This window comes from Trichosurus vulpecula, chromosome 5, assembly GCF_011100635.1.
Source record: "Trichosurus vulpecula isolate mTriVul1 chromosome 5, mTriVul1.pri, whole genome shotgun sequence".
NCBI lineage: Eukaryota > Metazoa > Chordata > Mammalia > Diprotodontia > Phalangeridae > Trichosurus > Trichosurus vulpecula.
This window is the reverse complement of record NC_050577.1, coordinates 106,578,050-106,591,850: the sequence shown is the minus strand read 5'-3', so window position 1 is coordinate 106,591,850 and position 13,801 is coordinate 106,578,050. Positions and strand designations below refer to the sequence as shown.

Sequence of the window (13,801 nt, the reverse complement as noted above, 5' to 3'; positions counted from 1 at the left end):
GCTGTCTCCTTCATTAAGAAGCTGGGATTGGTGTTTGGGTTTTCGTTTTTTTTGTATCCCCAAAATTTAGCACAGTGCCCAGCAAATATAAGTGCTAAATAAATGTTGGTTGACCAACTAACTGATCACAAAAAGCAAGGGAAAGCAATTTAGAATTTTTTAAAATGAGACTGCTTTTGGCCAGCTGCTTCCTTTCTCTCTCTCTCCATAGGTAGAAAATGCCATTTAAGAAAATGGACTCTGAATTAAAGAAAAGTCATTACTTTAATTTGTGAAAGATAAAATTGAACCTTTCAGATGATTTTCTGAGAACCCCAAATGTCTAAGGATATCACTCTTTACCTTGAGAAAAATCTTAATGTTTAACATTACTAAAAGCTGAGGAGGAACACAGAAATATTAAATACATCACAATGCTAGTTCAGATTCCCTCAACATAAAGCCTTTCTTACCTGGGGAAAAAGTGGCCTCTCATCTCTCTTCTTCTTCAGGCACTCTGCCATCAACCTCTTCATGGCTTTTGGACAATTACTCCGCACCTTACTGAGATCTGGAGATAGGTATCCTCGCCCCACCATAAAAATTATCTGGGGTAGGAGGGGAAATTCACAAAATCACATAGCTTGTAGATAAAAGTTTAAGCAAACCTGAATACTAATAGGTGAAGAAAGTCCAATTACCACCAGTCAGTTTACTTCTCCAAAGATGTGTATCATCTCTGGCAGCTATTATAGTAGGTGATGCTGTCTCAAGATCCTGAAGCTTTTAAAAAAGACTTTTTAATCAAACAGTTATCTGAGTGCCCAAGGCACTGTAGGGCTTTATGTGATTGTAACCCATAGTCATTACCCTCAAGGGTTTATATGGGAGCTGCCCTGTGAATTATTATCATATTTCACCTGAGGTAGGTGTGGGAGGAGCCTTTCTTCTGGTCTCCATGATGACTGCTCAAGCTCTAGATCTCATTGGAAGATAAAGATACGAAAAGAATCTAGGTACTCTCCTCTAATGGGGCAAAGGAAGAGAATTTGTGGCCACTGTTAGGATGGATCATCTTTAGATAAACTATTGGTCAGATATTGCTTCTCTTTAAAGACAGGAGATAAAGTCCTTAACAGTTACTACAATGATTAAGAGACTAATGAAAGGTCTCACAAGGTTGAGATAAAAACAGCCACTGGAGAACTATAAGAACAAATTGAGATTCTCAGGGAGAGGCAAGGACCAAGCAATATTAATTTATGCAAGTACCAGGCAATAACTCTGCATATTCAAACAGAAGAACAACCCTAAAGGTTGTTACCATAACTTAACTGTCCCTGAATTTTAGAGAATAGGTTTAAAAAGACCAGCTTTTTCACAGAAGAAGGGATACAATCTATTAACTAAATAGGACAGTTCCTTTGGATGATGGATGGCCCAATAGATTATTGGTCAAAGACAAAAATTTACCAGTAAAGACTGATGCCTGCTTCTCCCACAACCTCCCCATATGTATGTATGTGTATATGTATGGATCACCTTACCTCTACAGCATAGGAATTAAGCTTTCAGTATAGAGGAAAGAATGACATTTCAGGGTGAGAAAAAGGATTATTATGCTGCAGTTGATCTAAAAGTTAGATACTATTTTAAAGAGGAACCTAAGGCAGAGATTGAGAAAAGCTTTGTTTTGTAAAATTCTAACAATTTGTCAAAGTCAATATAAGACTGATAGAACTTCTAATTTGAGAAATCCTTTACATATGGGAGAAATTAACCATAATCAATCAGTGGGCCTCCTTTTCAGTAAAGAATGATAGAATTGCAATGATATACACCCATAACAGACTGAACTTTGAATCAGACTAGAGTTTGGAAGTCTATGGAATCTATATATAAACACAGAATATAGTAACATTATCAAAGGAGGAGAGGGAAATCCTTGAATACCTTGAGGTCTGGTTAGGTCCTAGGCAATCATTTATTCAATGGGCTTCTTAAAAACAAGTTCAGCTCAGGGGGAGGGTGGCTTGCCTTTTGGAGCCCTTGTCTTTGTGGGTGGCATCTTCTATCTTTTCATCCAGGCATGGATTTGTGGCTCATGACAATGACAACTTCTGCTACCTTTTCTCAGATGCAAAAAAGTTACCTCTTGAGAGCCTCTATCAAGAGGGAAAAGAAGTGGGATCTTCCTTTTAGTTATCTCTATCCATGCAATAGGCCGGGTAGCCCCTTTATTTGCCAGGGTCACTCTAACAGTCTTTAATATGGATTTGAGTGTTACCAGATTAGAAAGGGGAAGGAAGAAAGGAATAAGCATTTATACATAGTGCCAACTAGGTGCCTGCCAGGCATGGTGAGAAGAGCTTTTTCACAAATATTATTTTATTTGATCCTTACCACAACTCTAGGAGGTAGGTGCTATTATTATTTATTTTGTACAATTAAGGAAACTGAGACAAACTGAAGTTAAGTGACTTGTCCAAGGTCACACAGCTAGTTAGTTTGAGGCCAAATGTGAGCTCAGTTTCTTCCTGACTCCCTCGTACTCTACCCACTACTTCACCAGCTGCCTAGATTAAAAAAGTTGAGGTCAAGTCTTATCTTGGTGGAATGGTGTTTCCTAACCTACAAAGGAGTCATCCACGAGATAGCTCTATATTCATGAACCTATGGAAAGATGCTCAACTTGGGAGTCCAAAGGCCTGGGTTCAAATTCTGTCTCCACCATAAATCAACTGTGTGACTGTGGATATAACCCTATGTGGACTCTGAATATGCCACAGGATGTGTTCATTTTTCTAAAACTCCATTTCTTCAAGTGTAAAGTGGGAACAATATTTCATGTACTAACTAACCTCAGTAGGGTTGTAAGGACTAAATGAGGTAATACATGCGAAATGCTTCATAATCATAAAAATATATAAATGTCTGAGATGATTAGGAAATACTTGTTTCTTGGCTGGCTAATGGTAAGAAGAAAGAGTAAGGGAAAGAAGGAAGGCTTTTGACTTTGCTTTTTTATTTCTGGATGTCTCATGGACCTTACGTTGGTGAATTCTACTTTTCAAGGAATTTTTCTTTTTGGTAAGGTTTTATAGTCTCTTTTTCCAAGCAGCTAATTCTTTTTCATCTTTCTTCTCTAACTCTAGCTTCTTTTTTTCCAGTTTTTTTTCTCTACCACGCTCATTTGGATTTTTTTTAAAAAATCAGCTTAAAAAAAATCTCTTTTAGCTCCTCTAGGAATTCTTGCTGGATTATGTCCAAACTCTATTTTCTTTCTTTTTTTGTTTAGGGGGGTTTAAGTGACTTGCCCAAGGTCACATAGCTAGTAAGTGTCAGTGTCTGAGGCCGCATTTGAACTCAGGTCCTCCTGACTAGGGGGCCCGGTGCTCTATTACTGTGCCACCTACCTGCCCCTAAGATGTATTTTTCATTGAGGCTTTGCTCGTAGATGTTTTTGAGTCATTCTCCTCTTCTGTGTTTATTTCTTGAGCTTTCCTGTCACCATAGTAATTCTTTATGGCTGGACTCTTTTTCTGTTTGCTCATTCTTCCAAGTCTACTTAGTGCTGGGGTCTACCCACTTTGGAGGGGACCGTTTGGCCTGAGCTTCTGTCCTTTTATATCCTTCTGCTGCTTTCACAATTCAATCCAGGGGCCTTTAAAGTTTTTAATACTCCCAAAATGTGTGAACCAGGGAGAGGTCTGTTCACTGCCTTCTTTGTCTTAGTTCTACAAGTTCTTTAATCGGCCTTGGGTCTTTTGGCTTGTGTGGGGTTGACTGATAGCCTGCTGCAAAGTGCTGCAAGTTCAGAGTGACTGAACTGGCTGCCCATTGGTGTGGGATGCCTGCCCTGGATGTTCCACTAGAGGCTTATGTTCTGGTCTCAAATCTAGAACCAAGCCACTGCTGCCCTGGGCACAGGACCATACAGCTACATTTCTAGAACTTGTTCCTTGCCCAGTACACAACTGGGGTGCATGGTTATGACTGTTCCTCTCTGCTTTAGATCTATGTGTGTTGATAATCAAAATGGGCTCCTTAGCACTTAGTTCAACAAGTGCCCTTGAAGAGCTTGGCCTCTGTTTCCTTTGATTAATTCAGTGGCTTTGATTGAGTCTTACTAGGCGCTAAGCCCCAGGCCCAAACCCCTATTAGGTGTAAAACCTTAGTGGGTGTGGACTGGCAACTAAGGTGGGGCCAACTCCAGGGAGGGCCTAGTTTACACGTCTGGTGAGAGCAGAGGCTTTTAGACCATGTTGGTTAAGTCTGGCCTCTCTGTGACGATTCTAGGTCATGTGGGTGAGTCGCATGTGTGACTCACCCCGATGCTGAAAAAGATATAAAAACCAGGGGTTGGGTGTTTGTTCTTTGGAGCTCTTTGCCACAGCAGTGGTGGCGTGTAACTCTAGGCCAGCCCTTGTTCTGAGCTCCTGGGCTGAACCTAGATGTTGGTAACTATGAATTGTATTGGGGTCTGTCTGTTGATATTTGTAATTTGTTTGTATTTTGGTCTGAAGTTCAGGGTGCTGGTTTTTCCCCTGAATTTTGTTCAATGAAAGACAATGAGCAGAGTGATACTAACGTCTAAACTCGACATAACCTCCAAAAATAGGTAGAAGTGCTAGATCATTTCACGGACTTACATATTTTATGTGCAGAAGCTATAAAACAGTAAAACAAACCCCAAATTACACTGACAATTTACCTGGTCCCTGTTGTTGATGTTTGAGTAGGTAACTGTCCCGTCATCAACTCATAGAGAACAATCCCAAAAGCATAACATCTGATTGAAAGCTATATGGGTTTTATCTGCATTCTAATGACCTCTGTGCCTGTTAAAACTAAAAAAAAAAAATTGTTTATCCTTTCCTTCATTGTCTTCGTATATACCTACCAGCAAGATTAAAGCTTGTAAAAAGAAACGTACTTGACTCCCACTGTTAAACATCCATATTGCAAAACAAACCAAATTCTTACAATAATCTCTTATTTAGTAGCCTAAGCAATGAGAAAAATGAATTGGAAAAGAGAACTAAGAAATACTGGGAAGGGTTGCACAAAACTTGATTCAGAGTTTGTTGGCTTATTTTCACAATATGGCTTAAGCAGGCTCGATTACATTTGGGAAATTATGCAACTCTTTTCACAATCTAAACTGCTCCTGAAACCAAACCTTTCTTTTAAAAGTCACTATCGTCCCGGTAACACTGTCCTGTTGAGAATCCTAGAACATTACAATCTCCAAAGAATCAAATTCTAGGTGATCGAGAGGGCAATGGAGAGACATAGAGCAGGCCTGAATGAGTGGCAGCTTATGACTTGTGTACAACAATCCCCCAAGGGGAGAGCTGGAAGAGCCTGCAGAAACCATTTAGTTTCACACATACTTGACCAAAGGTTCCTTCTGCAAAATCCTCAACAAGCAGTATATTTCAGCCTTTCCTTGAAGACCCTTAAGAAGAACTCATGATTTCCAAGGTAGTAGATTCCACTTTGGCAAAGTTTTAATTAGGAAAGTTCCTTGAATCAAACCTAATTCTGGCTTTTTGTTACTTCTCTCCATTGTTCCTAGTTCTGTCCTCTGGGACCAGTAGAACAGTGTAATCCCTCTTCCATATACATCCCTTTAAATTTGGGGTTCTTAACCTTTTGTGTGTGACATGGACCATTATGGCAGTCTGGTAAAGCCTGTGGACCTCCCCAGAACAAGCTTTTAAATGTATAAATATATGAGATTAAAAGGAAGCAAAATATACTGAAACAGCTATAAAATATTTTAAAAGGTTTAAGGATCCCTACTTTACCAACCCTTGAAAATGGTTGTCAGTTTACGAGTAGTCTCCTCTCCAGGCTATATCTGCTAGTTCCTTAAGCTCATTGGCATCTTCCCTAAAATGCAATGCCCAGAACTCAGTGTCTTGGATGTGGTCTAAACAGGGGATCTGCCTCTTCTCAGAAACTACGCCTATCTTAGTGCAGCTTAGAGCTCATTTCGCTTCTCTGCTTATCACATCAGGCTGCTAACTCACTGAGCTTGTGAGCCAGCCATGAAAACAGATCTTTTCAATAGAGACTATATTTAGCCATGCCTCCATCAACTTGTATTTGTAAATTTGACCCTTGGAAGCCAAATGTACAATTTTAAATTTGTCCCTATCAATCTAATCTTTCTAATTTGGCTAATTATTTAAGCCTGCTAAGATCTTTCTGAATGTGGAACCTCTCAAGCAATGTGTTTATTAGCTCTACAAGCATCATGTAATTTGTGAATTGGATAAGCATATCATTGATGGCTTCATGAAAGTCAATGATAAAAATGCTGAAATAGCAAAGAGCCAGACCCCTGGGGCACTCCACTTAAGATCTCCTCATAAGCTGACCCATTAATGACAACTCTTTTGGTCCAGTCATTCAACTACTTAAAAATCCACCTACCTATATTATTGCTTACTCTTTATGTCTCCATCTCTTCCATAAAGATATAAGAATCTTTAAAACGTTTTGATGAAGTCTAAGTATGTTATGTGTCTTCAGTATTCCCCTGATTTACCAGTCTATTTACCTATCAAAAAATGAAATGAGGGTTGATCTGGCATGACCTGTTCTTGATGAAGTCAAAAAGACTATTAGCGATCACTTCTTCCATTTCTAAGTGCATTCCTCTAATGTCTAAAATCTAGTTAAGCTCCTTGCTCTATGATTTGCAGATTCTATCCTTTTCCCTTTTCTGAAAATCAGGATATTTGCCCTTTCCTCAACCTGGTGCCACCTATTGTATTCCCTAAGATCTTTCAAGGATCACTGACAATGGCTTTGTGATCATATCTGCCAATTAAAAACACTCATTATCTTAAGGTGTAGCTCACCTGGGACTGGTGACTCTTAGCGAAGGCACTTGGGCATTCTCTTACCATAGCTTTGTATCTTTTTTCACCTCCCTATTTGCATTCTATACTTCCTAGTCAAAGAGTTTCCTTCTTGATAAGAAAACAGATGCAAAACTGGATTTGAATAGTCAGGCCACCCACCCTCACTGCTGTTTACATTTGTGTTCATCACTAGGTTTAGCTTATTATGAATTACATCTCTCACAAAAGACTGCAAGCTCCTTAAGGCTGGGCTTGCTTCATTTTTGCCTCTGCATCCCCGGCACCTGGCACACAAGGACTTAATGTTTGCTGAATGACTGCTTAGATCTCAGTCAGCAGTGCCCAAGTAACTGCGTGAACATCTTTCTTACTACTTATGGTCTACAATGAACTTAAAAGTAAATACTTGATCAAATGCTGCATCCTTTCCTTCATGCTTTATTTAGCCTTAATTACAAGGTCGCTTTTAAGCGATGATGCCAAATTTTAATGGCTCATTTTGAAGATGTTCAAGTGAGCATGGGAAGCAGTATAAACCCCCAGCAGCTGGAGCAAAGAAATTTGCAGAAAGGCACAGCGGCAAAGTAGAGCAGACTGACTTGGGAGAGGTTGTTATAGAAGAGTACTAGGATCTTTCCTTTCGATTTTTCCAAATGGAAGAATTTAAAGACAATATTCATGTTGTGACAAAGAATGTGAAGGACTAGGAGCAAGAGAAGAAAATATTATACCTGCTTGTTTTTGCATATCCATCCATTCATCCATCCATTTATTATACATAATGTATATACATAAAATTATATGTATATCTATGTATACAAGATATACATATATTTTTTCTCCCCAGAAGGCCAGAAAGTATTATAAAGTATATAATGACAGCTCTTAACTGTATGTGTAGTTTCAAAATGTATGATGCAGACCTGCCCTGGATTACAAAGCACCTTTGCTATTTGGAGTTCAGATAACATCTAAGGAGCAGAGAGAAACTAGGTGTCAGTCACTGATAGTTAAGAGAGCTTCTTGGTCTTGGAAGTAACTAGACCATGAAAATCTACCTTTTATTTTCTTAGGGACCTAAGCATTATTCCACCATTCATTGGCCTTGTGAGTTACTGAGAAATGAAGAAAGGTCCTAAGGTGATAACACAGATGATGAAAGTAAAGAGACTGCATGTGCTATTAGCCTTACGCTCCTTTAGCTAGGGAGACCTTGCTGTAGAGTATTTCTTTTTATTGATTGATCCAGATCCAAATATAGGATAACATGATCACACGTAGCCCTGATTCAACAGCAACAGAATATTCAACAGTTAGTTGTGAGAAGAAGTTTTCTTTAACAATTTACAAAAATTTGAGTTCCACATTCTCTCCCTCCCTCACACCCTTCCTCTATCGACTGAAAAGGCAAGCATATAAGATATCAATTATACATGTGAAATCATGAAAAACATATTTCCATATTAGCTGCACTGCAAAAAAAATTAAGAAAGTGAGAAAATTATACTTCAATTTGTACTCAAAGAGTTCATCATTTCTCTCTCTGAGGTGGACAGCATTTTTTCATCATGAATCCTTTAAAACTGTCTTGGATCACAGTATTGATCAGAGTAGCTAAGTCTTTCATACGGTTGATCTTTGTTGTTACTGTGCACAATGATGTTTTTACTTCACTTGCATCTTTTGTAAACAACATATTGTTGGATTCTAATTTCTAACCCATGATGCTATCTGCTTCTGTTTTACGGGTGAACTCATCCCATTCACTTTCACAGTTATGATTACTAATTGTGTATTTCCCTCAATCCCATTTTCTTCTGTTTATTCTTTTCTCTTTCTTTTTATCCTGTCTCTCCTCAATAGTCAGTTTTGCTTTTGATAACTGCTTCCCTTAATCCACCCTCCCTGTACCATTCTCTCCCCACTTTTCTATTACTCCCTTCCCCTCCTGTTTCCCTATCAGGTAAGATAAATTTTTCCATTCTCTCTCCCTTTCCCCTTCTCCCAGTACATTTTCCCCCTCCCCCCCTTTTTTTTTGAGATCATATCAACATAACTCACACCCATGCCCTCTTTGTAGACTTCTTCCAACTGCCTTAATAATGATAAAGTTCTTAAGAGTTACATGTATCATCTTCCCATGTAGGAATGTAAATAGTTTAACCTTTATTGAATCCTTTACGATTTTTCTTTCATGTTTCCCTTTAATGCTTCTCTTGAGCCTTGTGTTTGAATGTTAGTTTTCTATTCAGCCCTGGTCTTTTCATCAGGAATGTTTGAAAGTCCTCTATTTTATTAATATTCATTCTTTCCCCTGAAGGATTTATACTCAGTTTTGCTGGGTAGGTGATTTTTGGTTGCAGTCTTTGCCTTTTGGAATCCCAAGCCCTCTGTTCCTTTATATAGCAGCTGCTACATTTTGTGTGATACTGACTATGGCTCCATGATATCTGAATTGTTTCTTTGTGGCCGCTTACAGTATTTTCTCCTTGACCTTGGAGCTCTGGAATTTGGCTAATTTTCTGGGAATTTTCCTTTTGGGATCTTTTTCAGGAGGGATTTGGTAGATTCTTTAAATTTCTATTTTACTCTCAAGATCTAAGATATTGGGGCAGTTTCTTTTAGAATTTCTTGAAATATGATGTCTAGACTCTTTCTTTGACCACAGGTTTTAGGTAATCCAATAATTCTTAAACTATCTTGCTTTGATCTGTTTTCGAGGTCAGTTGTTTTCTGATGAGATATTTCACATTTTGTTTTTTAATTCTTTTGACTTTGTTTCTTGATGCCTCATGGAATCATTAGCTTCAACTTGTCAATTTTAATTTTTTAACAATTCTTTTCTTCAGTGAGACTTTATACATCTTTTTCCATTTGGCTAATTCTGCTTTTTAAGGAATTCTTTTCTTCAGTGAATTTTTGTGTCTCTCTTACCATTAGGCTGATTATTTTTTTTAAGGCATTATTTTCTTCAGTATTTTTTGGTGCCTCTTTTATTTGCCAACCTGTTAATCCTTTTTTTTTTCCATAATTTTCTTGCATCATTTTTCTTTTCCCATTTTTTCTTCTACGAGTCTTATCTCTCCCAGAAATTCTTGCTAGCCTTTGGTCAATTAGCATTTTTCTTTGAAGCTTTGCTTGTAGCTGTTTTCGTTTATGTCTTGGTCTTCCCTGCCACCTTAGTAGATTTTTATAGTCAAGTTCTTTTTCTGTTGTTTGCCCATTTTCCCAACCTATTTCTTGACTTTGAACTTTATGTTAAAGCTGGCCTCTGCTTACCTGGGGGTGGGGAAGTCTCCTCCCAAGCTTCAGGCTTCTTTGTGCTACTATTTTTAGAGCTAGTTCTGGGGTCTGCAAATTTTCAGTGCTTTCAAGGGGGTATGATCCAGGGAGAGGGGTGGTCACTGCTTTGGTCTTTCCCCAGGAAGGGTCCCTGCTTTCTTGCAGCCAACAGCACTAGAGCTCTTCTTGGTCCTGGACCTGTACCAGTTTTCCTGCTCTTCTACAGCCACAAATGCCAGTGCTCCTCTCTGCCCTGTCTCTGGGCTGAGAGCTCCAGAAACTGCTGATGTTACAGAAACATCCAAGGCCTGCTGCTGGTGCTGCCACTGTGTGCACTTCAGATTGGCCTCTATCCTGGTATCATAGACTTCTGTCAACCTCCTAAGTTTTTTAGGCTGGGAAATGTCTCACTTTGACCTTTTGTTGGCTCTACCACTCCAAAATTTGATTTGAGGTGCTATTTTAAAGTTGTTGGAGGGAAATGTTGAGAGAGTCCAGCTGGGCTACTGCCTCTAATCTTGAACTTTTCAATACTTTCTGACTGTTAACTGTAATTTTTTGAAGGAAAGAATGGCAGATCAGATTAAGAACTTTACCCTAAAGTGAAATAAAAATTGTTTTACTTGATAAAGAAAACTCTAGGGAAAGTTGCCTAACCTAGAGATAGAAGACTATCACAGAGTACCCCATCTGAAATGAAGTGGGATGTGAGAGAGATTTGAATAAAGGAATGCTGAATGTTAAGATCAAGAATAATTCCATTCTGAATATGATTTGGCTCTCTACTGCTAGTAGGAAATGGTCTCTCATTGGAACTAACTCCATATATTAACAAGAAATAAAATCTGAGGATATTTTAATTCAGGCAAATTTTTTCCTCCTAGAAGAGGAGGAAATATCATTTCCTTATAATTCTTTTTTAATTTTATAAGATTAAGCTGAGGAAAACAAAATCTATACAGCCCTATCTCTGGCCAAACTCCCTTCTAGTTGTGACTGCTTTAGAATATTTAATACAGAAAGTAGTGTCAACTCAGAGAAGGACAGCTCTACATAATAGTCTACTATTGGATCTCTCTCTGATCTAAAAACAGTCTAATAGAGGTAGAGATAAGCCCCTAAGTTATTGTATCAGTAAACGAATGACAATGAGTATTTAACTACATAAACTAGAACCTTTAGAAAAGGAAAAACAGGCTTGAAAACATCTGCCAATTTGCTGCTGGCCTGTCACTGGTTCAAATCAATCAATGCAAAAGTACATCTGTAACATTTGCTTTGATCTTATAACTTTAGCTTCAGAATTTCTAGACTCAAATACACCTTTTCCCTCACCCTTGATACTGTTCTCACATTCAGGACACCACTACCCCCTAGTTATAGGAAGTGTCTTGATCCCTGGACAAACTGTCACACTAGTCCAAATGTAACATGGCACTCTATTTTTTTTGGGGGGGGCAATCAGGGGTTAAGTGCTTGCCCAGGGTCACACAGCTAGTTAAGTGTCTAGAGGCCTCATTTGAACTCAGGTCCTTCTGACTCCAGGACCAGTGCTCTATCTACTGCTCTATCTAGCTGCCTCTGTGGTGCTAATGTGATCAAAGATCCCCCCCTCCCCCTCCCCATTTAAGAGGCTTCAGATAGAGCTGGTTAAGGGAAGCTTGATTATGAGAGGCCTGTTTGTAGGAAGGCCCATTTGCTAAGTAAGTGCCAAGCCCCAGGCCTACACAGGGCATATATACCCTGTGGGTAGCCATTAAGCTCAGACTAGAGAGTTGTAGAGAGAGACTAGAGAGCTCAGAGAGTGGAGACAAGAGAGCTGTGGAGGAGAAGCAGCAGAGTAGAGAGAGAGTTGCAAGAGAGAAAAGAACTGGAAGAAAGGCCGAGACAGAGAGAGAACTGGAAAGCCCTGAGAACTGCAAGGGCTTTCAGAACTTCGAGAGGAGAGGATACAGGCAAGCAGACAGTTAGGATTCATGAGTGAGTGTTTATGGGGAGGCCCTAGCAGAAGGAAAGGTTACAGGATGGCTTGGCTCTTTGCTGTGATGCTGTTTTAATCTCCTTGCTGTTACGTTGAGGTGGACTAACTGGTTTTGGGAATACAATTACTGCTATGTTGAATTGGGGGTTATTGGTTCTTGGATTGATCCTCTGGTGTCTGAATAAATGTTTTACTTTTACTGCCTTCTACACAGATAGTCTCTTATTCTTCGCGATTCTGAACTATACAGGTATATTCATGGTCATCATTGATATTATGTATTTTGCCTTACTGATACAGCCCCAACATGGCACTCTTAGTGAGAGAATGGCAATGAAAGTAATGATGACTTTTTACACATATTATGACCATGGGCAAGTGATTTAACCTCTCAGTGTCCTTGAGACAAGTCTCTAATACTCTAAGTTATAGATGAGTTGCTAATATCAGCATAAGAGAAAGGGATTCCCATACTATGAGTCCTTGCATGCTGACTTTACTACTCTCAATTCTCTTTCAAAAGAAATGTGTAAAATAAACAAAAAGACAAACAAAAACAAAAAACCCAAACCTTTTTAAATCATAAATGTTTTAATATGGTAAATTTAATATGGTAATTTTAAATAACAATTTTTCAGCATATACCTATTTTTCTTCCTTGTCTAAGGTCTCTTTTTAGGTATATGTGTTAGTATTTGAACATATTATAAAGAACATATTTCTGATCTGAAATCCAGCTAACAATGAATTTTCTCTTTTACAAAATATGTCAAAAGAGTAAAACTTTAAAAATAGCTGATTCTATCTCTGATCTCGTCAGTATGGATGTTCCTTAGTTATGCAGATTTTGACCTATCCATACTTGTCCCGCCGCCCCCCCCCCCCCCCCACTCTTCTGGTGTAAATCTGGGATACACCCTCCTATAAATTCATCCAGCAGGGCACCACACCTCACTGTAGCCTGCTTAGACCTACCATCAATCTCTCCATTACCCTCTGTGTCATTATTGAGAACTGTAAAAACGATACTTTTAATACGGCAGTGGCATCCTCAGAGAGCAAAAAATTAAGTCTTATAATGAAGAAACAGCCTCAGTTCTTACCATCCACAAGATAGATCCAGACAACTGTTCAAACTGATGAGAGCCACTCCACCGAGATTTTACTGTAGCCAGACCAAAATCCCCTATTTTTACTGTGAGGTCTTCATGAAGAAATATATCTGAGGTGTAGTAAGTAAAAGAAGAACAACATCTAAATTTTTAACATTACAAACATCACAAAAAATTGTAGATGGAAAGAATCTGATTTCTATAACTGTGTGAATATACTGGTATAGTTTTTAAACCAAGCATCATTTCTTATGACTTTCCTTGTTACCAATAAAAACCAAAGTCCTGCACATGACCTACTCTGAAGTCCTTTATTCTCAACACTAGGTATGAACTCTAAGTGGGTGAGAAACCATCCTCATTTTTTTTTTTGTAAAGGCCTACAAGCATCCCAGAACAGCTACCAAGGTTGGCAGGATGACAAACTGCATCACTTTGGTCAGGAAAACCTGCCACTTAGGCAGCATGTCACAAGAGTACAAGAAGGTAAAGTGACAGGCTCACAAAGGTTAGTGTAGAGGGAAGATAGAGTAAACATCTTTGCTTCCTTTTTATTGCCCCATTTCATG

General features: G+C 38.8%; 1 protein-coding gene across 1 annotated transcript in view; it reads right to left on the bottom strand.

The window, feature by feature from the left end:
- Window positions 1-13,801, bottom strand: part of BRAF (B-Raf proto-oncogene, serine/threonine kinase) — a 158,018-nt gene that overhangs the window by 18,475 nt on the left and 125,742 nt on the right. The window contains 5 exon segments of the mRNA XM_036761459.1: window positions 453-587; window positions 4,694-4,722; window positions 4,725-4,812; window positions 6,000-6,008; window positions 13,224-13,342. Coding sequence (XP_036617354.1) covers window positions 453-587; window positions 4,694-4,722; window positions 4,725-4,812; window positions 6,000-6,008; window positions 13,224-13,342 — 380 coding nt within the window.